We start from the raw sequence: 25,766 nt of genomic DNA, 5'->3' as shown, positions 1-25,766 counted from the left end.
TGTGTTTCATTTTAAGGATTTTGATTTTTTTATTGTTTAATTTCATACCACATATATAAAAGCAGGATAATTCACAATTACGTCAAAATACCATTTACGACATTAAAGGAAGGTCTGGTACCATTACTGTTTTTCCTAGCTCGCAATACAAAATTTTACTAAACATACCAAACCAGATTAGGCGTCCATTTTTATCAATTTGGGAAACGTTTTCTACTTCACCTGAAACTATTCTGTTGAAAAAAACTGTGACGATGGCGGGGAAAGACGACCGGATAACCACGAAGGTTATCCAGGTCGCTAACATTGCCCAGAACGCATCAAAAGATCAAATGAAGACATTATTTGCATACATCGGACGAATAGACGATCTTAAAATGTATCCCACCATTGAGTAAGAATAATAATATTAACATACATGTATATATCCTTTGTAACACAGGTACTTGTTTCTATCATTTGGGGGATAGTGATTCTTACCATACACCTTATCGCTATTTGTCCGCCATTACAGGATATCACACAGGTTCCCGTAAAATTTTGACGTCACAATGGAAAAGTGATTGTTGTATGCGTCAAAAGTTCAAGCGGCTGGGTCAGCCGGGATAAGCGATAAGGTGTATTGATAGAAACAAGTGAATGTGACTGTGTAATTGATAGTTTCAGCTCAACACAATTTCGAATTTGAGAAAGATATTTTTCCTGTTCTCCTTATAAATATATAATTTAAGAGGTCCATGAACCCAAATTTCTTCATTAATTAGCCAAATTGAAATTGTCATACTGACTGCTAGGCCAAAGCATGACATCAACTTTAGGGAGGGGGTGATTGATACCAGAGGGACATTCATGACATTCAAACTCATGGATAAAAAATAAACTGACGATGCCATGGCTAAAAAGCAAACTCACAAATAATAGTACACAAGACACAATATAGTAAACTAAAGACTAAGCAACACAAACCCCACCAGGGGTGATCTCAGGTACTCTGGAAGGGTAAGCAGATCCTGCTCCACATGTGGCACCTGTCATGTTGCTCATATTATTACAAACCCGGTATATAGCCTACTTTGCTGTGTCACATATTTGAAAAGGAAACAGGATTGTAGTTCCTACTTTATGCTTAAGCCTACAGGCCCACTTCAAACTTTCATAGCTACAGGTCCATCACTGAAATTTAGGACTATTTTGTACATGTATATTTTCAAATAGCCTGTATTAGGAAGTCTTCCGGCCAGATCATTAATTTATAAGCCTAGGTTAGTGGGCCTGTAGGTTTAAGCTTAAAAACTAGACTTAGGTGAGCCTTTTGTTTATGTTTATGATAATAAAAACTTAATGTGATAATAATTCATTAACTTTGTATTTCAGCTCTCCTGAGGGAGCAGTATCAGCACCTGTAACAAAGATTGTGTATGTCAAGTTTGAAGATTCTCAGAGCACAGGTGTTGCATTACATCTAAACAACACAGTCTTTATTGATAAAGCCATGATAATTGTGCCTGTCATGGATGGTATGTTGTTAGATTACAAAACATGTTTTTTTTTTGTTTTTACATACTTGCATGACTTGTACATGTGTTTTATAAACTGAAAAATATTGGTAGAAAATTAAATTTCATGCATATTATGGAAAATGGAAATTTTTGGTAATGTCAATGAGGTACAAACTTGTCAACCCATTCTCTCTATGATTAATTATTATGAAGAAATCATTATAATACATGTACAAAAACCAAACAATATCTAGAGGTCAAAATACATGTACAAAAACCAAACAATATCTAGAGGTCAAAAATACAGTTTTCAACACTAGACCTAAGTCTTAATGAGTCAAATAGAGTGAATAAATTAACAAACAATAAAAACATTTGTTATCAACATTTAATTCTCAAAATAGAAAAAGAAATACACAAAAAGATATAATATAAGACAACCAATGATGATCATGAGGTTCTAGACAGAGTATAGACACTTGAGGGTCTGGATGGGGTTAACACAAAGATGGACTATAATAGACAATGATAGGTTGATACTACAGACAAATGTGCAAGACATAATGAAAAAGAAAAATAGACAAAAAACAAAGAACAGTGAAAAAATGGGCAAAATTCATAATAAGAAAAGAAACAAAATAACATGAGAATTAAATTGATAAAGACAAAATGAATGTTGTGTGGCAGTAGAATTACCATTGTACATGTGGTATGTAATATTATTTTTCTCTTCAGGTAAAATTCCAGATGAACAGACAGCATTACAGCTAGCCCCATCAGCCATGGCAGGATTGATGCCTGGTCAACCTACATGGCCTAGCAATGTTATTAGTCAGGTAAATTACTGGAATATTTGTTAAAAGAGGAGTTGATTTCATAAATAAGTGTTTTATTTTCAATTTGACTCTGAATATATTCAGTGCCATTTATATTAGGACATTTAAGGTAAAGACCACAAAATTGCAACTACTTATGAAAACCTGATATAAGATCTATATTTTCAACATTTATGAAATATCATTGTTTATGTTATTAACATGATTAAAAACTTCAAATTTAACCTGAGTGAAAGCAGTTTTGATTTTTTTTCCATGTCAAAACACAGATTTTTTGGTGTATGTGTACTTGTGAAGCTCATATATTCTTTTAAAGCAAAAGAAAAAAATCTGGTTAAATTTTTAGCTCACCACCGTAGGGCAAAGTGAGCTTTTCTCATCACTTGGCGTCCGTCGTCCGGCGTTAACATTTACAAAAATCTTCTTCTCTGAAACTACTGGGCCAAATTTAACCAAACTTGGCCACAATAATCATTGATGTATCTAGTTTAAAATTTGTGTTTTTTGACCCGGCCAACCAACCAAGATGGCCGCCATGGCTAAAAATAGACCATAGGGGTAAAATGCAGTTTTTGGCTTATAACTCAAAAACCAAAGCATTTAGAGTAAATCTGACATGGGTTAAAATTGATATCAGGTCAAGAAATATCTGCCCAGAAATTTAGATGAATCAGACATTTCATTGATGGGTTGCTGCCCCTAAATTGGTAATTTTAAGGAAATTTTACTGTTTTTGGTTATTATCTTGAATATTATTATAGATGGAGATAAACTGTAAACAGCAATAATGTTCAGCAAAGTAAGATTTACAAATAAGTCAACAAGACCAAAATGGTCAGTTGACCCCTTAAGGAGTTATTGTCCTTTATAGTCAATTTTTAACCATTTTTCATAAATCTCCATGATCTTTTACACAAATCTTCTTCTCTGAAACTACCGGGCCAAATTAATCCAAACCTGGCCACAATCATCATTTATGTATCTAGTTTAAAAATTGTTTTTTTTGACCAGGCCAACCAACCAAGATGGCCGCCACGGCTAAAAATAGAACATGGAGGTTAAATGCAGTTTTTGGTTATTACTCAAAAACCAAAGCATTTAGAGCAAATTTGACAAGGGGTAAAATTGTTTATCTGGTCAAGATCTATCTGCCCTGAAATTTTAAGATGAATGGGACAACCCATTGTTGGGTTGCTGCCCCTGAATTGGTAATTTTAAGAAAATTTTGCTGTTTTTGGATATTATTATGGATACAGTGATCTGGAAGGCTTTTTTCACTATGGGCCCAGGGCCCCTCAAAAATAAATTCAATGGGCCATTTCAAAAAATAATGGGCCATGTTGTCAAATGAGTGGGCCATTTGAATTTACTTCTGTAAAAAAATAAAAAGTATCATTATTTTTTCATGTTTTGGAAAAGAGGTGTTGGTACTTACCTTTATGATTTTAAATAATATCATGGACATTGTTCCTGTGATTCTGTAAGTTCAATGAATATACCATTACTTCTTCCAAAACGGACAATATTAAAGTTAACCTATATTTACAATGTTTAAACTGTTACTGTTGCCTTGGCTTGTTCATGTTCATGTTTTTTTTAACATTAAATTTGGGTCTTCGTCGATACCATACTCATTCCAGACGTTTTAGGAACGTCCTCTGCACCTCTTGTATTATTATTATTACTTCATCACGATGACAAGAATAAGAGTAGAGAGTACCATTAATTGATACAACAAAACAATAATTAGTTGAGCGCCTTTTATGGAGACAAAAACTATATTCATAAAAAGGCTTCAGGGGTTTTCAATCGAAATAATAGCAAGCTAAACTAAATTAAAAGATTATTATTAGAGTTAAATCTCGTCTCAGTCTCTAATAGCCAAATTTCACAAATGTAAAGTTGTTTATAAAAAATTATATCATGAATGATGGTTAATTACGTTTTTGGGTTATCAGTTAAACCGCATTGTTCTATTATTACCATAGGAAAACACCCGACGCCTTAAACAGCATGGTTCTATTACCATAGGAAAACACCCGAGCCGTCCTAAAAATATATAGGTGCTCCTATGATTGGAGGAACATTATACAGTTGTACACACACATGGCGGCACAGAACACAATCGGAAACTATTTGACAATATCTTAACGTTTCGAAACGATGTGAAAAATATCGTGCGCCACATGGGCGCTTACATTTGTCACTCTATGCGCCATTTCTGGTGAATATGCGCTATTGGCGCAGGGCGCACTTCCTTCCCGATCACTGTGGATAGAGATAAACTGTAAACAGCAAAAATGTTCAGCAATTTAAGATTTACAAATAAGTCAACAGGACCAAAATGGTCAGCAATTTAAGACTAAAAAATAAGTCAAAATGACCAAAATGGTCAGCAATTTAAGACTTAAAAATAAGTCAAAATGACCAAAATGGTCAATTGACCCCCTAAGAAGTTATTGTCCTTTATGATCAATTTTTGACAATTTTCATAAAATTTGTAAACTTTTACTGACATTTTCCACTGAAACTACACTGACTAGTTCATTATAGATAGAGATAATTGTAAGCAGCAAGAATGTTCAGTAAAAGAAGATGTACAAACACATCACAATCACCTAAACACAATTTTGTCATGAACTGTCTGCTTCCTTTGTTTAATTCACATATGCCAAGGTGAGTGACACAGGCTCTTTAGAGCCTCTAGTTACCCTTATTTATATCTTTTTAGATGAGTGGTGTTGGTTCAGCACAAGTAATAACAACACATGACCCACGTCTAACAGCCTTAGGTCTGCCACAATATCCAGCTCTACCTGGGACAACAGATGGGTCAAAGATAGAGGAAATAAGAAGAACAGTTTATGTTTCTAATATGGATCCTACAGTAAGTTGATAGTCAGAATTGATTTATGTTTCAACCTCTATGGCTTTCAACACAGACCCTTGGCTCACACAGAACAGCAAGCTATGGAGATCCCAAAAATGACTTGGAGTAAAACGATTCAAACAGGAAAAACAACTGTCTTATTTGTAAATAATATAATAAGAAACAAGAAACCATTATGAAACACATCAACAAAAAATAACCACTGAACAACAGGTTCCTGACTTAGGACAGGTGCCAACAAATGCAGGGGGTTTAAACAGGTGCCAACCTTTGCCAAACCATTACATTTGGTTCTTAAAGACAGCATTGTGAAGACTAATTATTAGCAATTACAAAAAATATAAGACCCTGTTTTTATTCTCTGTAAGTGTACAAAAAGTGAGAATTTTGATTTTCTTGCTTTAATCAGTGAGTTCCAAATGCAAATGTACTGCTATAAAATAGTTTTTACCTATAAATCAAATTTTCTGTTGTGGGGCCAATTTTGAGTTGAAGGTTTAAATTGAAAAGAATCTGTAGCTTTTTAGAAACAATTAAGTTATATTATCATTATAAAATCAGCATGATTTCATATGGGGATTAAAAAAAGTTAGAAAATGGAATACAGAATAAAATTGTATTGAAAACAAGAAATCAAGAAAAGTAGTACAGTAATATATAGGTAAAGATATGATTTTATATTTCAGACATCTACAGATCAACTGTTGCAATTCTTTTCCCAAGTAGGAGAAGTGAAGTATGTGAGGATGGCTGGAGATCCAAGCACTTCTGTAGTATCTGGTTATGTAGAATTTACTGACCAGAGATCTGTGGCCACTGCTCTAACTTACAATAGTGTTATGTTCCAGAATAAACCTATCACGTGAGTACTTTTTTCATACCATGTCAGAGGTATCAGTGCAGCTAATTGTTTTCTTTTACACCATGATGTAATAGCAGTCCACTATCTTCTGAGATATTAAAAGATACCATTTCAATTCATCTACTTCTTTCTAACTTTGAGGTATCATTACTGCTTACCCTTCTCTTATACGGTGAGACACACCTACCTTGTTTATGTACTAGGAAGTATCATTGCTGTTCATCTTAACTCTTTTTCTATTTTCCAGTTAATACTCAATAAATCACACTGCCAATCATTGTCAATTGTTCATCATTTGCAAAATTAAAATTTCTAAATTTTATGCATGTAAGTTTATTTAATATCAGTAAAATAAAATACTGTAAGAAATTGTAATATACACCTTATTAATTTTATATTTACTTTTATTTTTCAGTGTAACACATTCTAATACATGTATCATCAAGCCCTTAACAAAGTCTCAAGAGGCTCAACAGAGGGACATAGAAGAAGCAATGAAGAAAGTCAAAGAAGCCCAGTCCCTCATATCAGCTGCTGTAGATGATCCATGTAAGTATAACGGAATGAAAAATATTGAAAATTAAAAACCAAAAAAAAGATGACTGACTTAAAAAGACGAAAGATACCAAAAAGATACTAAATTTTAAGTCAAACAAACTGACAATGTCATGGCAAAAATTGAAAAACAACCAAAAGATAAAGTACACAAAAAAACTAAAGACAGAGCAGCACGAACCTCACTCTGATAACAGGTGGCCTGGAAGGTTAGGGAAATCCTTCTCCATATTAGAGACTAAATAGAATTAAGTGTGCTTGAGATTGTCTTACTTTTCATTAAGCATAGATACAATCTTGTTGATTTAAGCTTTTTTAAATCACCAATTCATAAAACATTTGAAACTTTCATATTCAGTCAGAAGCCTTGATAATTATGCGATGGTTTAAAGCATCAATGACGCAAATTCAATAATTTAATATGTTGTGAGATCAGATAATGTCATGGACATTCTCTGAATTAATGGCAAAAGTATTGTATTGGCTGAAAATTTTATATTACAGATGACAGATCGCGTAGCAGATCTAGATCTAGACGAAGATCTAGGTCAAGAAGGGGCTCCAGATCAAGGTCAAGAAAACGCTCAAGATCTAGAAGAAGATCATCCAGACGATCAAGGTCTAGAAAAAGATCCAGATCAAGAAAAAGGTCAAGGTCCAGAAAACGTTCAGGGTCTCGTTCACGTAGGAAAAGGTCTAGGTATGCTGGACACTATTTGTATAATCAAAGACAGTAATATTTTTATCAAGTTATATTTCATTCATAATTTCTAAACACTCTTTTCATTTATGGTCAAGAATTTTTTTTTCTGTCCTTGTCAAGTTTTATGATGCTGTCGCACAGTGAAAAAAAATTAGTTAATTGTATCCAGCCTCCTTGGCAGGAAAAATAAGGTAGGTAGCTAAAATTATCTATATATACCTAAATGATGCAAATCAACATATTATTATTAAAAATGTCTCCATTTGGATATTTAGATCAAGAAAGAGGTCAAGGTCAAAGCACAGATCAAGATCAAAATCAAAGGGCAGAGCACCAAAGTTTGTATTATTTCAAGATTAAATATAGTTATATGTGTATATTTATAATACAGACCATGCCTTACTATTTTGAACTGCAAATATAAATCATTCTTTGAAATCTTATGTCATTGAAGTGCAGTTACATACAAATAAATAAAATTGTGCTAAAGTTCAATTATTGAAAAAAATATTTCTAATGTTGATATAATATAAAAGGGTTAAAGTATCTCATAATCAAATGTATTTTATATCCATGGTAAAATGGTAAGACATGATCAATTACAGAAAAGTTGGTGTTTAAAAAAAACATTGCTAAAAAAACAGAGATGAAAATCTAAGTTCTTCATGCATAATTCTACAGATGTATTTTTGAATTATTGTATGCTTAGTTTATAAGATTTAATAATAATATTTATATGTAAAAGTATGTTTTTAAAACACATTATGAGCTAGGATATAGATGCTATTGTGCAATGATTTATCCTTTCTGTTGCTGTGTAGGGAAGAGAGACCAACGCAGGGATCAAACCATTTCCCTACAAGGTAAACATATTTCCCCCTTCTTTTGACTTTTCCTTGAAATTTAAAAAAAAAAAAAATTTTGATGATCAGAATAAAACTGACTACAGAAAACTAATCTTGTGTTTTGTAATTTCTATAAATATTCCTGGTTCTAATAGATTTACCAATAAAGTTACTTTGATTTTAAATCCCCATTTTAGATTTATATTTAAGGGGAAATTGAAAACAGGAAAATCTATTGAATTTCTGAATGATATATTTTATTAAAAGATTTTTTCCAAGTTAACTTCATCTCCTGCTTCCCCTTCCACAAAAAAATGTTCTTCATGTCACTAGAATAAGCTTAATTGAAATTGTTTACTTTTAAGAAAATTTAGTTCAGTTTAAGAAATTGTGATTTCCACCACTTATCATTTCTACATAAAGCTCCCTATTCCATTTGAATAAGTAATCTGTGAAGGAAAATTTGTATTTTCTTATAAGGTTTGCAGTGACAGATTAAAAAAAAATAATTATGTAGAATTAGCATTCATTATTTTCTTAAATATTCTGTTAGAACCAGACACTAGCATACATAGTATCCAATAATCTAATACTTGGTTTGTTTCCTATTGAAGGGGGCCGCTGAGGGGCCAAATCATCTTCCCAGTCAGGTAATAAATGATTTACTTAAGTAGACACATATTTTCAGAAAAGATTTATTATAAGGAATGAATTGTTCACAGGTTTCATAACTAGTGAGAATTTTTAATATCACTTCATTCAATTTCCAAAAGTATTCAAATAACGTTAGTTGATATCAAGTGATGTCAAATTCTTACATGTCATCTTATATATTTCTCTAATGGTGAACATTCAACTTGTGTAAAATCTAAAATTGCACAAATCACTGAACTAGTACTTTGTGCATATTAGCATGAATTCATATATCCTGTAAAAAAAAAGAATGTGATAAAATTTAACAAAAAGAAGATTACTAGGTGAAAAAAGGTAAAAGTTTTTTTATATTGTTGAAGACAAGACATATCTATGTTTCAATAGAGAAAATGTACATCATCATCAGAACTTTTGAAAGTCATAAATGACCTAACAAATAAGCCAATGAAAATGTTGCAATATCATTTCATGATGCTGAAGCCTGTCGAATAAACATTTTTTATCACTTTAATCATCTCACAATCATCTCTTTGTGCAACAAATTTGTAACAGAAAAGAACCACATGAGAAGAAATCTTAGATTCTCTACAGAGAAATATTTAAAAGCAAATCTTTATATATATATTGCAGTATGCAGGTTTACAAAGCAAGATATTTTTATTAGTTGTGCTTTGAATGTATTTTTGATGTTTAGTACAATCAGTTGTATTGAGAATATCTGTTATTTCATTATTATAAATGTATTATGCTGAAAAGATTTACTCCTCACAAATTTGTTGTCTCATTATTTTCTATAAATGATGCATATTTCATATTTATTGTACTTATATTTATTTATTGATAGAACTATAGACAGTGCTAAACAATTACTAATCAATTAATCAATTTTCTTTGAATTAAAAAGAAATCTTTGCATGAAATACTTTTTATTAAGCGGTGTATCTGTTTCTGATTCTTTTGAGTTGAAATTCAGTTATGACATCATATTTTTCATTATCATGAGTTTCTTTAGCATGATGACATAAAAAAATGACATCATACAAAAAAAAAACATTTTTATTGAACTCCAGGCAGGAATGGCAATGTCTGACAAATTAACTAACATATGCAAACATTTAGAGAAACAAATTGTATTAAATTCTATGGCTGTATTATGAGAAGTATGAGTACTCAATAGTTTATCAAATATTTAAAGTGCCTGGCAAGCATTGAATTTTCTAATTAGAAAACTTGCAACTAGCTGTCTTTAATGGTGAAATGTCATATTTTTATCCTTCCAATTACATGATTTCAGGTAAAATATTTCCCCTATTATATTTGTGCCTTTTCTTATGGTTCCAAATTATACCTTGTTAAGTTTTTCCTATTAACCTTTGTATACTATATGTAAAAAGTGTCATTAAATCTGATATGAGATTCTAGCAGTGAAATAACTTTTTTTTTTATAATTATAAATGTACTACTTTAACCCATTTGAGATGAAATATCATTTATAAAAAGATGTTCAGTTTGCATAGCTTTTACTGCTAAAAAAAAATAGTCACTGTTTGTCGTATAAAATTGTTTGATTTACACAAGTTTCATCTTACACGAAAATTGAAGAAATTGATTGGGTAATGTCAGTCATCTACATATTTAATTTGAAAGAATTTTCATCTGTAAATGTTCCAAAAAATTATGTAAGCTTAGTTGGATTCTATAATCTCAAAATGTACTGTTTGTATTGCGTGTAGTGGTAATTTCAACAACTTCTGCAGTAGATATTTGATGGGGTCTTCAAATTGTAAATATTCATTGTAAATATAAAACTTAGAAATTATTTTGGTATTGGTTGTGTTTTAATGTAATAACCTTATTGAACGAAACTGCACCATTTTTGACATGCCGCTAGCATGTGCATGTGCAGTATTCGTTATCTGTAAATTCAGTTTTAGTTTTAGTTTTATTAAAGAGAGATATTGTAAACAAAAATGCAATTGATAAAAATTATATCATCTTTTTTCAGGAGGAGGTCAAGGACACCAAGAGCTTACAGTAGACGATCAAGGTCAAGGTAAGAAAGCAGATGTTGCAGATTTATGTTACTGATATTATGATTCATGATTTCGCTTAATCTTCAAGATGTCCTGCAAGAAGTGGCATATTCAACCCTTTTATGAAGTTTGAATATTCTGTATGAAGGAAGATAGAGTTTGTTATATTCATAAATGGATGCAGATGTGAGGGTTTTGACTGTTGTGAGATGTTGTTTACCTTATACATTTGCTGCAATACTCTAATCTGTTGAAGAGGTATACTTTCCCATACCTTGATGCTGTACATATACAATATGCAATAAAACATTCATGTACCACACAAAATCTTGTCTCTATTGGTTACAGTCATTTTCTGTCCCATACTTACTGTTCACAACTGTTATTGGCATCATTGGTCTTCTGAAACTTTTGCAATTACTGTCAGCAATTGACAAACTTTGAAAAGGTAGTCAGTAAATTTGATGTGTCAAGGACTGCAGTGTAAATCAATTTGTGGAGTAAAGATATAATATATTGAGAAAGTTTGGTATTTGTTATAGTAACTAAGAAATAAAAAAATTATTAAGTTAAATGAATGTTAGAAACTGGTAGTATTAGTTTTAGTTGTGAACAATTATTTTAGTAAAGAAAATGACAGCATTTGGAATATAGACAAAAATTTTCTTTTTATTGTTCATTCATGTTAGAACTTGTTAGTGTTTAATGACCTTATCATCTTACCTCATATTTCCACATTTTCACTTTATAAATGAAATAAAAAATTAAATAAATCATGCGCGTAGCTATGTTTACGCTAAAACACCCGGGCGTACACTTGAACTTGGTAAAATAAAATATTTTCATCTAGATATTATTAAAAGAATTGGTTAACAGTACATCAACCTTCTAAGTCTGTCTTCAATTGTTTGTAATTTGGAATAAAAATGACAAAAGAAATGTCATATTTATATATCTGTTCATTTTCTGTCAAAGTCTAAGTCTACCGTGATTTCTATGCTCGCTTTCCTTTTTTAAAGCAATTCCTTATGTACTTAGATTCGAAATGTGGTTTGCAATTTTTTTTTAAATTATAACTGTGAAGATGTAGGTTCAGTATGTGGTTGAAGTTTAAATGTATCAATAACTTTGTCAAACCATCGTATGATTTTACGATATCTGAACAAAAACAGTTTATGGTCAAAAGAGTATATCCAGCGCATCATGACGAAATTATATATGATGAATTTTCCCGTATTTCATGGAATTTTAAAAGGAATTTCTTGAAGTATATACCTTCTGAGGTTTAAAATTCAGTACAAACAAATTATTTGTAAAACCGGGGTCAAAGTTAATGAAACTTTTTTGGAGGAAAACGCGTATAGAGCAAGAATAAATTTCCATCCTGGTATCTATGATGTCGAGTTAATTTACTTGATAAATTTATAAACCTCCATATATTGTCATGAAACTTGTGCAGAAATTAAATGAAAATATTTCTTTTGTTTAAATCCTGTAATGGACTGATAAATGAATAAACTTTTCGCGGGGAGAAATTTCAGGCGAGAACCAGGGTTCTATTACACACCTTAATATTGCACCTGAACAACTCAGAAAATTATTGCATGTTCATTTACGATTCTAAATAAACAATGAATAGATTAAACATAAAAAAAGTAACCATTTTGAATCTAAAGAATGTTAATTTTTGTTATTGATATGAGTTTTCAATGACAGGAATAGTATGTCATTCTCGATAACTTTAAAACTTCGGGAGGCTTAGCACCCGCTCATCTACATTGGCCTGGATCCAATAGGGCCTTAAGGCCCTGACCGAGGTTCCGGCGTACACTTGAAAATGACCTAGCTACGCCACTGTAAATAAGTGTCACAAATTTTGATTACAGGAGTCCTACTGCTAAAAGGAAAAGCAAATCTCCACCTCCTAAAAAAAGATCTAAGACTCCAGAAAAGAAACGTTCTAGAAGCAAATCTCATCATAAGTCTTTATCACCTCCTAAGTTAGAAAGGGAAACATCACCATTAGAAAAAGAGGGAGGATCTCCAAGCAGGTATAACATTTGTACACACATAAGTTCTGGTTGTTGTTGATATTTTGACAGTGAGAGTGTATGTGTGTAGTGTTTCACTATGATTTTATAGCTAATAATTTATGTAGATAATGTAGATTCATTTATTTTCGTATGTACCAATTTTCACAGATTGTGGAATCATATTTTCGTGGATGTATGATTTTGTTGTTTTACAAAACACTGCATAGAAGGCTGTTGAAAATTTGTACATGTTGAACGAAACTTACAGAATTTGGTACTGATGAATATATATATGAATCTACAGTATATGGGATTTGTGTTTATAGCTTTTTAAACTTAAAACTCAATTTTGGATTATAAATAATTATATATATTGCATTAAAAAAAATTGGCGTCACCGTCTAATAAAATATTAATAACTGGCTATAAAAAATTGTTAATTAAGTCATGAACAGTCTCTAATACCAATATACTCAAATTTTACAACACATGTTTAATTGCTAACACTCACTGCTTGTCTATACACACGTTTGCTGTGGTTCTATTTCTGGTCCATTTCTATTGTTTCTATAGAGAAGTTAACCAACCAGAACCGGCATCTATTTCAAGGTAAAACGTATTGATACAGCTTTTTGATGGGAGAGGTTTTTCTTTATTTTATCATATTCATTATCATTAATCATCCAGATAGTCTAACGATCTTTTAGATAAATGTGTTGTTCATTGGAATTAGAATCATATGATCTTCATATACTTGCTTGTAACTCATATTTTATTAAGGTCTGGGATTTTGGTTTTGATTATTATAATTATAATTTTAATGGTTTAAATTTTTCATAAATTATTTTTCTTTTTAACTTTTTCCTCTGTATCTTTAGCTGAAATTTTGATAACATTTTCTTCCATTTTAATTAAATTCCGTTCTTTTTATCCATATTCACGTGCAATTTATTTTTAAAATTCCATAAAAAACTTGTGATTTAGCCTTTTTGTGCTGAGACAGTGTAAAGCAAACACCATTCATTCAACCAATCTAAGTATAAATGATCTATATGTCTTCATGTTTGAATTGATAAATAATAGAAATATTTTATTTTATTAAATTTTCAGAAGTAATATACCTTTTTAATTTTTTCTCATGATTTTTTCCTCTCCCGTAGATATTTTATGTACAAAATGGATAGAAATCACTTTTTTATTTTTAAACCTGATGTATAATTGTTTTACAATAAGTTTTTTGTTTTACTAGTGATGGTCCTCCTGCCATGATAAAACAGGAATATGAAAGGTAATAGTATATATCCTTGTGTCGTCTGCTTTCTGTATCATTTTTTTATACTTTTTTTCTATCATATGTTTCATCACCTTTATACACTAACAATTTTTCACATATATTTTTTATGATCTTATGTCATAGGTGCAACAGTCACTGGAAAATTATTGAAATGATAATTCATGTGTAAGAACTCTATACAAGTGATTGACTGATCAGGTTTATTCTTGTCGCATCACTTGAGATTTCTAGCTCTTGTCAAGCTTAATTCTGAACAAAAAAGGGATTTCAAGATTATACTAACTCGAATATATTTAAAAAAAAAAAATTATAAAAAAAGAGAGTAAAAAAAAACCAAAGGAATACCCAGACTAAGAAAGTCAAAACAAACTAACTAGCTATAGGCCATGGCAAAAAAAAAAAGAGAGAGGCAAAAGAAACTGACTAGGCCATGGCAAAAAAAAAAAGGAAAAACAATGAAAAAGCAAACAGCAGTTCACAAAACACAACATAGAAAACTAAAGACTGAGCAACAGGAAACCCACCAAAAACCATGGGTGGCCTTGTGTGCTACAGAATTGTTAGCAAATCTCCAAACAATATGAAGCATGCTCTGAAATATTCCCTTAAGTTACTACCAATGTTTTTTTCTTTGTTCTATTTGTTATATAGTCAGTCCAAAGAACCTGTAGAAACCACTGCACCCAGAAAAAGGTAACAATGATCAACACACACTTATCTCTGTTTATCTCCCTTATAACTACCGTTTTTCCTTATGACAATATGCTAAAAAAACAAAATGTATATGTAAAAGAATGATAAAATTTCATTTCCAATGAAAATTTTAGTATACAGATATTTGTAAAACATGTATATTGCGTTATGAAGATAATGAGAACTTTATTTCTTAAATTATTCTGGTAAATTTTTTTATTTAAAATCCATATATCATTTCTATCATTGGACTGATTTAAGATGACAAACTAAGAAATATCCTGTGAATAAAACATTACTTAATTCAAATACATCCAGAAAATAACACATTCACAAGAGATGTGTTGTCAATACACCTTATCGCTATTTGTCAGCCATTACTGGATATCATACAGGTTCCCGTAAAATTTTGACGTCATTAAACAAAATATCTGACGCCACATTAGAAAAGTGATTGTTGTAAGCTTCTAAAGTTCAAGCGGCCGATTCTGCCGGGATTAGCACTAAGGTTTATTAAAGAACAAAAAAAAAAATCAAACATAGGGGTTCTTATAAGGAATAACCTTGAATATATATTGTTAAATATAAATTAATTATTATAAATAACTTGGTGCTGTAGATTAATCATCAAATAATGAACTCTTTTCTAATGGCAGTAGTTACCTCAAACATTTCTTTTTTTTATTACAAGCATACCCGATACTTTGTGAGAAAAAAATAACTTGATTTGGAGTACAATTTAAAAAATAATTATTAACTCTAGAAATTATACTACAAAATTCCTTTGGATCTACAAAATGGTTACCATGAGAAAATATAGTTGTTTTTATATCGTCAATCAATATTGAGCATCAGTTTCAAATTCACCTAAAACATTTATTATATCTTACTTATCTGAAACAAAAAGAAATACATTCAACTATTTGAACTACCTGAAGTTCAAGATATCTTACTATTTAAGAAATCCACTAGAAGACAACCTATATGAAACTTATCAAATTACTAAAGAGAGCTGGCTTCTCAGTTTCAAAGTGATTAACTTTTTCGAAACACTAGCATATATTGATAGGGGATTAGTAAAGGAATCTAAAGAGCAAAAATATATTTAGGTCACCGTGCTTGTTTTCGAGATATTAGCCCTTGAAATTTTGGCGGGAAATGATTTCTCTTGATTTTTCATAGCTTTATTATTGACAAGTTTAAGTCCTCAAAAACTATTAAAAAGTAATTACAAATTTATAAGACTTTAACAGACAGCTTATCATTATACATGTAAGAGAATTATGAAAAGAAAAATGGGGGGTCACCGGGCAAATTTTGCTTAGGCACTCAAATGGATAAAACCAGAAAAATCTGAACAAAATTCCAAAACATGATCAGCAAGCTTCCTTAAATTGAACTTCAGCTCTTTTATTGGGACTATTTAGTATCTGTCATATATTGGTATTAAAAAATCATACTGACCACTTTGATTGAAATAATTAGTGTATAACTGATACTTGGTGTGAAATAATTATTGTTTAACTGATGCTTAGAGGGAGATACTTGTATTTGATTTTTATTTCTGTGATAAAATTGAGATTTGTATTTCAGGTCTGTAAGCAGAAGTCGGAGCAAAACCCCTCCAAGGAAACGCTCCAGTCCTCCAAAGAGAAGAAAGTCAAGAAGCCGATCTCCGAAAAGATCTTCCAGCAGGAGATCCAGAAGTAGGAGCAGAGAGTTAGTATATCTATTTATAGAATGTGTCCTAAAAATGTCGACCATTATATACTGTAGATTCATTTATTGACCACCAGCATTTAGATACTTATTTTGGGGGATTAATTCAGTAATAATTTATCACAGCTTAAAGTGTTTAACAAAAATCAAATTTTTTATAAGTTTATATGCATAATTTTTTTAAAAGCATAAAAAAAGATTTTTTTTTTAAATACAATTTTTCAACAAGCCATGAAAAAATAATACATACAAAATAAATGAATCCACAGTATTCATATGTATCGTAAGTTCACTATGGACAAAAGAAATATAGGTTGAGTATTGCTTTGAAAGGGTTTCATCTTTTGTCTCATTTAAAAAAAAAAAAAAAACCCACACACAATAACCATAGTGAACTTACGCCCAATATATGTACTATTCATTAAGATTTATGTGGGAGATTGGGAAAGGACTTCTTAAATCTGAACATATTCAACATATTTTTAGTAATTGCATACAGAAAAGATTCAAGACTAAATAAATACATCCTTTCATACCCTTCCACATTAATTTTAAAAGAATATCTCCAAGTTTAACATGATTTTTTTGTGACTTTGAAAACTAACATAATAAAACTTACATGTGATGCATCTTTGGTGATAGTTTCATCATTTATCTTAAAACTAGCTAATCCATTTTATTTTCAAAAATTCTTTTGTAATGATGTTGGTGTCTGAGGATAACTGTGTTAGAAGATTATCTGATAAGTAGATCATCCAGTTCTATTATAGAGTTGGAAATACCTTTTAAACTCAAAATTTTTCTCTTTAAATTTTCAAACTTTGCTTTATTAAAAATCACCACATGTATGTTTAAATAACAGAAAATTTTAAGCCAAAAGGAAACTGATTCATTTTGTTATCCTTTGTTTACTTTAACTTTCAAAGTTTGTTTTGATTTATTGTAGTTTTAAAAAAACAAAACATGAGCTATATCTAATAGAAGTACATCAAAATTTTAAAATGATACCTTAAGGTGGTACCTAACACTTTAACTAAAATTAATTTGGCTTGTTTAATTTTCTTAAAATTTTGACGAAGTATTTACTTTGACCCTTTGACAAAAATATAAAAATTTCAAAAAATCAGAAAAATTACACTGGTTATATAGTAGTTTGACAAACACTTATTTTGATCACTGAGAAGCTTAATATTCCCTTATGAACACAATGTCATTAAAACGTTCTGCTGATTTTACAGAGTTATCTCCTTGTACCACCTTAATTTACTGATATAAGTGGTGTTTGTAAGTAAGTTTTAACTTTATTCCAACAAATTTTTACTTTCTTGTGAGAGAAAAAAAACCCAAACATGAATTTTTAATTATAATTTTTATCAGGTTAAGCTCATATGAACATATTTTATTTCACTTTTTTATGTTCTGCCATTTTATTTTACTGTAGTGGACCAAAAGACAAACACAAAAGTGATAGGTCAGCAGAAAGGTAACTTACTTAGAACTTTAAGTTCTGTTACCCTGCTTATAGTTTTATAATTGGTTATAACTTTCTGCAGTTTTGTTCCATATCAGTTTATTGGTTTGTAAGAGTTCAAAGATGTTTGATTTCATCAGGGATCCGTTTAGAGTTATATACAAAAAATAGAAGATGTGGTGTAGTTGCAAATGAGACAACTATTCACCAGAGTTAATTGAAATGGAAATGAGCTGGTATAGGCCATTGTACATCCTTCAACAATGAGAAAATGTCCCCTCATAAGACTTTATACATGTTCAATACTAGAAACAAATACAATCTTGATTCTGGTTTTGGCAAATTGGACAAATATTGCAGAGGAGTTATGACCTTTGTCTATCAGTGTTTTCCTTTTGTGTAGTAAGTGGTAGAGATTGATTTTGATCTCTTAATCATTTTATTAAAGGATAATACTGTGGAGTTATTCGTTATAATTCGTTGGATACCAATATTTGTGGTATTCATGGGTACAGGTAAAAAACCACCAATTCAAATCTTCAATGAATTACACATTTTCTAAAGGCTTTATATACAGATTGGCAAAATCATGAAATCATATACCCACAAATATAGAAAATAAATGGATCCACAGAAGGAACTACCAAACACATTGGGTAGATCACATCCACACAAATCACCACCATCAAAATTCTTCCAAAACAAATGATGTTCACAAAGAGACAAACATTATGAGCAACACATGGTCACGATAGCCTGACTTAGCACAAACACAAAATTTTGAGATTTGCTATATGGAACTGACTACCTTATTCTAGTTTGATTTCTGTTTGGAAAGATCTTTTCATCTTGCGTTTGTTTTTGGCAGATCTTCTATTTATCATTCAAGAGTTATGAGCCTTTAATTTCATAAATTTTGCTACAATGTGATTATCTTGTTTTACTCCCACAAAATGTAAGAGAGAATAATTTGTTTTGCCAGATCACATTAGAACTGATATGGGTTTGGTAAAACCTTCTGATTCTTATCTTTTTCCATTAAAAAATCCTCTTGGACATTTAACAGGAAGGCCCTAATTTCAAATAAAAAAAATATTGATTTGGTCATTCATAGTTTGCTGTTTCATAATCTAATTCATCCTGGGTAATATTTTCAAAAGTGTACACCAAAACGTTGTGATTGGTTTAAAACATTCTACACAATGAAAATTCAACCAATGACATAGCTTATTTTCATGTTAGTATTCAAACAATGAGATTACACATAGTCCTTTAGATTCTGAAAAGGTGAATTAATAACCATGTTTGTTTTGATTTATTGCAGTTTTCATAACCTGAGCCAAATTAAAATAGACCAAATTTACAAAATGATAATAAAAATTATACATTTATCATTTTATCTGTTTACAGAATTTTACTTTTTTTAAATAAACAAATTTTGTTAGTTTTTTTTCTACCTAATTTGGCTCAATTAAACTTAACATGTCATACAAATGTATACCTATATTATTTTAAACTGTAACCTTGTGTCTAAGTACTACTATTTTTTACTGTAGTGTACCAAAAGACAAACACAAAAGTGATAGGTCAGCAGAAAGGTAACTTACTTAGAACTATAAGTTCTGTTACCCTGCTTATTGTTTTTCATTGGTGATAGTAGCTTTCTTCAGTTTTATCCAACATCAAGGATAGGTTTAGAGTTTTAACCATGTTTCAGCACCAGATACATTTGTTTCAGATTTCATTTTTTTATGCCCCATTTATGGGCATTATCTTTTCTGGTCTGCATCAGTTCGTCCGTCTGTTTGTCCATCTGTCCCACTTCAGGTTAGAGTTTTTGGTGAAGTTAAAGTCCAATCAACCTGAAACTCATTAAACATGTTCTCTATGATATGATCTTTCTGAATTTAATGCCAAATTAGATTTTATCCCATTTTCACGGTCCATTGAACATAGAAAATGATAATGTGGATGGGGGCATCTGTGTAATTGGAACACATTCTTGTTTTCCCATGCATTTGGGAGATTTCCCATGCATGGGGAACTGATCACCTAAATCCAGTTTATTTTGGATGTGAATAAAATCATTTGGTCTTCAGTTTGATTTTAGCAAATCTGTTATTTGTTTTTCATTGTGCAAACTTGTGTCATAACCATTGTCAGAAATTCCGTGTTGTTGTCATACTTTAAGGATAACTTCGGAGTATTTTCAGTGCAAGATCACTTTATTTTCTTTTTATTTTATTGTTGGAAAATATTTTGAAAGTCAATGTTTTCCTCTTATAAAATCACACATTGGTTCATTCCAAAATAATCATATCTATTTAAAGCAACAGACAGGCCTTAATTTTGAATTACTGATAGAAAAAAATACTTAATTTTGTTATTCTTTTTGATTTTTTATGTTTCTTTGTTTATTACTTTTGAAAATGAACTGTATTAAATATGTCTTATTTGAAAATTGATAGGAAAAAACTCCGATTATCATTGCTAATGAGTAAGCTTTTTTGTATCCCAAGCTTCCAACCTTTATTTAACTTTATAATGAAACCAAATTTTTGTGATGCACTTTTTATAAATATATCTATACTCATATGAGCATATTTTTTTACATGTTTTTATCTACTGCTATTTTTTACTGTAGTGTACCAAAAGACAAACACAAAAGTGATAGGTCAGCAGAAAGGTAACTTACTTAGAACTTTAAGTTCTGTTACCCTGCTTGCAGTATTTGGTTGGTGATAGTCTTCTTTTGCTTTACCCCACCACTTCTGTTTATTGATTTGACTTCTGTTTATTGATTTGACTTCTGCTTATTGATTTGAAAAGAAAAGATGTTTGACGTCTAAAATGGATTTTTTTTAAAGTAGGATCCAGTTTTCAGCTAAATACTTTAGTTTCATGTTTTAAGTTCCTGAGGAGTTAAGATGTTATCAATGGTGTGGCTTCATCAAGTGTAAATCTCTGAACTTTGACCTGAGGGGATCTGGCACCTGACTTCTCATTGAAATTTTGAAATGTTTTATTATTTATTTTGTTGATTGTGGTTACTTTTAAGAGAGGGACGAAAGATTCCAAAGGGACAGTCAAACTCATAAATCTAAAACAAACTGACAACGCCATGGCTAAAAATGAAACAGACAAACAATATTACACATGACACAACATAGAAAACCAAAAAATAAACAACACAAACCCCATTAAATTTGCTTAAACAAATCCTGGTGACCTTAAGCAACTTATAAAAGTGACCATGTGTCCTAAGAGGGATACTAGAGCTCAATAAAGAACTGTGACAGCTTCAAATGATTTTCTCCATACATAAACCTTTCTACATCTTCTAAATTGGTTTTGATGTATTTTGATGAAATTGCGCAATACTATTTTGATAACTTAGGTGATACCAGAATAAATGATATATATAAAAAAAAAAAAGATAATCCTGTCAATAGTGGTCTTAAAGTGCCATCCTAAAAATGTAGAGGGTTATAAATTTCAAAGACATTTTTTCCACCCTGGATAAATTTCATACATTGGTAGTTTACCATATCAAGATGTACATGAATATTGTTACGCTATGTATTATGACCAATTTTTATGCCCCACCTATAATAGCAGAGGGGCATTATGTTTTCTGGTCTATTTCTCTGTTCGTGCATCCGTCTGTTTGTTCGTTCATCTGTCCTGCTACAGGTTAAAGTTTTTGATTGAGGTAGTTTTTGATGAAATTGAAGGCCAATCAACTTGAAACTTAGTACAAATGTTCCCTATGATATGATCTTTCTCAATTTAATGCCAAATTAGAGGTTGATCCCAATTGCACGGTCCACTGAACATAGAAAATGATAGTGCGAGTTTGGCATCTGTGTACTGTGGACACATTCTTGTTAAAAAAAAAAATTGTCATTACAAATCTTTGACAGGACAGGAGTTCATAAATCTAATGTGAACTGTTATCTTACGTTGATAGATTTAGTAAACAATAAATATATAAAGGCAGAAAATTGTGCCTGACAAATATGTCAGCAGTTAATAGGACTTTAGAATCCATAGACTACTAAACTATGGTAAGGGTTGGTAAGTTCTGTTCACAGAAAATCAAGTACATGTATTATATTATCAAGATTAATTTATCATTAAAAAAAATTGATTCAGAAATGCCACAAATGGCAACCTAATTACATTTGTGGTTCGGGGGTTAAGTTTAAAGGTAATTTTGTACTGTAAACTTATTGTAAATGTGGATTAAAGATAATATTGATGTGTGCTGTAAAATCTGTAATTTAAGATAGTGGTGTCACTCATTGGTGTCATTTCTATCTGTTTCAGATCATAGGTGTACTTGGATATTCTTCAATTTAAATCAAGCTTACATTTCTCACAAATTTAAAAATAATGAGTTTGTTTATCAAAAAACAATATTTGCGCATGTACAGTGTTTAGGTCTTGATAGTTATTTAAATAAACATACTAACTGGTTAAAATGATACTGAAATCAGTTTTAAAGAAGCTGACACAAATAGCCATATAAGCTATTGTAATCCTTTTTCATTTTAATAGTGAGGTTGAAGTAGCATACCAACAATAAATTCGAAAACCAATTTATCTTATGTGGTTTTTTTTAGTGTTGATTACAAATCCAACACGATCAACTAGGAATAGGATTTAATTTAGAACAGTAACAGATACAAATACATTTAATGAGCATCTGCATATAAAAAAAGTACACACTATAATGGAATGTTGAAAAAACAATTTCTCACTTTTGTCATTTTGATGCCAGTCTTAATTCCAATGTGGTGGTCACAATTTAATGTTCATTAATTTTGGCAAATTTTTGAAAATATATGTGTTTGAGCTGATTGTATAAAAAAAAAACCAGTCAAGTGTGCATGACATGTTCCATAGATCCTCAGATTTCAACTAACATGACTTAAGGCATTTTTTTCTACTCAAATTGGAATTAAAACAAAGTATTATGATACCAAACAGCACAATTATATTTCTCAAAACTGGCAAGTTTGTTAAAAAAAAAAATGATGTTTATTTAGAATATGCCGGAAACGTAAACAGTGAAATTGAATATATACAAATTGTGAGAGTCTATTGCAGTTTATTGTTTTTGGCCTTTTCATAGATATACTATAAAGATCGAGTAAAAATTGATGTAAAAATCCCAGACATTTTCATTCAAATTGTTTTTTTCTGTGTTTTCAGTAGACGGAGTTACAAAAAATCCAGAAGAAGCAGGAGTAGGTCAAAGAAGAGGTCACGATCTCGTAGCAAGTACGTTTTGATCTTAGCAAGTTATGTTTAAGCAATGAAGATCTGTGGTTGAAAAAGATACTGAACTTTCCACAACTAATTCTAAAGAATAAAATGTCAAACAGTTGCAAAAGGCAAAGCATTCAATACACAAATGCCAAAAACAAAACTATAGTATTAAGATTAACTTGTCATGGTTTAATCAATATGAATGAAGAAACAAAAGTATAACAAATATGGTAGACAGCAACCAGGGACCACCACTGACTGTGGACAAATTACCAATCTAAGATTACTTGCAGATACTAAGGGCTAATTCAAATCTAATAGATAAATCATATTATTGACTGCTGTACCCCTATTTTTGACATTTTTACTCTTTGAGTATGTTTGTTTTGTTCATTCATCGTTGACAATGTAATGGAATTTGATGCGACTGTCATTAAAGTGAGAGGTTTAGCTAGCTATAAAACCAGGTTCAATCCACCATTTTGCTACATTAGAAAATGCCTGTACCAAGTCAGGAATATGACAGTTGTTATCCATTCGTTTGATGTGTTTGGACTTTTGATTTTGCCTTTTGATTTTTGATTTTCCTCGGAGTTTAGTATTTTTGTGTTTTTACTTTCACTGACTAAAAACATAATCAGTACACATCCAATGGATTTAGTGTACATACATCATAAATTGTTCTATTATTTTTTAGTTTGATTAGCAATCAAGAGGGCAAGGGAATTAGTTGTTTATTTATGACAGCAATATTTCTTTTTTAATTAAAGTCTGCCAAAGAAGTAAAATACACCTACCTCTACAATTTCTGTTATTTATTATTTCACAGGGGCAGAAGGGAGAGAGACAAGAAAAGGGATAGAAGTAGGGACAGAGATCGTGAAAAGAAGAAGAAACATCGAGACAGATCCAGCAGAGAAAGAGAAGAGAAAACAAAAGAAACAAAAGTTAAAAGGAATTATGATGAAGAAGAAAAGTTACAAGAAGATGATAACAGCGAAAATGATTCATCTCGGCAGGCGGAAACTTCACTCCCTCCTGATGATATTAATCTCCAATCAGTTGACATGGACATGAGTGATTGACAAGTTGATTTTTAATTCATATCTGTTCTATCATGCTGCACATTTGCTTCACATTGATTCTGAAAGATAGGAGTCAAGTTTTAAATTGTGCCTATTAGGGCGTAATAATTTTCAATATTTTATATATTTGATGTTCAGCTCAATGTAATTTTGAAGGAATGACTCTTTACATATGCTGTATTTCTTAAAACTTCTGGTTAGATTATGTTAAAAAATCAAATGGAGGTGATGTTAATATGGTAATTGTAGCTTTGCTATGCATATTGCCATTTTGTTTTGTCTTACAATTTTGCAGTAGTTTTAAGAATTAAGTATGAGTAATTTCATGAAAAATTTAATAAGTAATCTGAGTAAAAAAACTCATTATATTATATATTGCTCATAAAAAAGTAAAATTTATTTTTACTATTTTTCAATAAAAACAATGAGCACAAAAGGAACACACAGTTTAATTTCAACATTTGAGGAAAATCATCTTAATTACGTAATATTTAACTATGTTTAAGAGTTTTGCACAATAGTGGATTCGAGGAAGGGGTAATAGGTCATTTCTTTTATTTAAAAACAATCATATATGTAATGAATCTTTTTGTTTTAACAACACATTTTCACCCCCTTTTCTCAAACCATGGATCATATGATAATTTTGGGAAATGTTTCAATTGGCATAAGCTGAAGCAGTTAATGTAATCGATTCTGATCATTAAGCTTTTTCAGTGGACAACATTTTATATGTTGTAAAGTGAACACTAGAAATAAACAAGTACAAACTAATTCTGTCTTAAATTTTTACTATGTGATGTCTACTCCAGTTTGGTGTCAAAAGGGCAAAAACAATTTGATTTGAATCCTTCCTATTTTAGAAAAATAAAACAGGAGGTATATGTATGCCAAGGAGACAGCAATTGAACAACACAATAACAAGACATCCAGAGTTCCTCATTTGATATTCATCAATTGACCAGAGTGTGTAAAACATGAACAGCCCTTAAGAGGCTATGCCAATAGGAATGGAAATTCAGTTAGATAATGAAAAAAAAAAATCAAAGAAAATCATAAAAGATGAGGCGAAATGAACATCTTATAATCATTCAAGTGTAAAAACCTGAAATTAATAACATTAACATCAATCAGGGAACACAAATTGTTTTGACATTACTTAGGACTACCTCTAATTAATTATGTAAGAAAAAGATGTGAAATTGTGGTTTGGGATACTAGTTGATTCAGCCATTACTTTCTACTTCAAATATGAACTGTCCTCTAAAAGATAGTTTAATACAAATTTCATGGTTCATTGATCTTTGTTTAGTTTTTATA

At 30.6% G+C, this 25,766-nt stretch overlaps 1 protein-coding gene across 23 annotated transcripts; it reads left to right on the top strand.

Annotated features, from left to right (window-relative positions):
* The first annotated feature begins 147 nt into the window (after positions 1-147).
* Positions 148-25,220, top strand: LOC134681478 (serine/arginine-rich splicing factor 11-like). Of its 23 annotated transcripts, XM_063541117.1 has the most exons (21): positions 148-394; positions 1,375-1,517; positions 2,235-2,335; positions 5,067-5,222; positions 5,912-6,087; positions 6,503-6,636; positions 7,147-7,342; positions 7,621-7,683; positions 8,167-8,208; positions 8,805-8,840; positions 10,850-10,897; positions 12,764-12,928; positions 13,484-13,519; positions 14,160-14,198; positions 14,856-14,897; positions 16,491-16,616; positions 18,058-18,099; positions 19,644-19,685; positions 20,732-20,773; positions 23,305-23,373; positions 24,191-25,220. In XM_063541117.1, exons 1-21 carry the CDS (start codon positions 255-257, stop codon positions 24,444-24,446), a joined length of 2,094 nt encoding a protein of 697 aa, XP_063397187.1. In that variant the 5' UTR covers positions 148-254; the 3' UTR covers positions 24,447-25,220. The 23 variants fall into 23 exon arrangements, with proteins under 23 accessions (XP_063397187.1, XP_063397195.1, XP_063397224.1 ...); XM_063541125.1 differs by lacking the exon at positions 13,484-13,519; XM_063541154.1 differs by lacking the exon at positions 14,856-14,897.
* Positions 25,221-25,766: the final 546 nt, after the last annotated feature.

The sequence above is a fragment of the Mytilus trossulus genome, chromosome 1 (assembly GCF_036588685.1).
Source record: "Mytilus trossulus isolate FHL-02 chromosome 1, PNRI_Mtr1.1.1.hap1, whole genome shotgun sequence".
Taxonomy (NCBI): Eukaryota; Metazoa; Mollusca; class Bivalvia; order Mytilida; family Mytilidae; genus Mytilus; species Mytilus trossulus.
The sequence above is the reverse complement of the archived record's forward strand: the minus strand, read 5'-3'. Positions and strand labels throughout refer to the sequence as shown.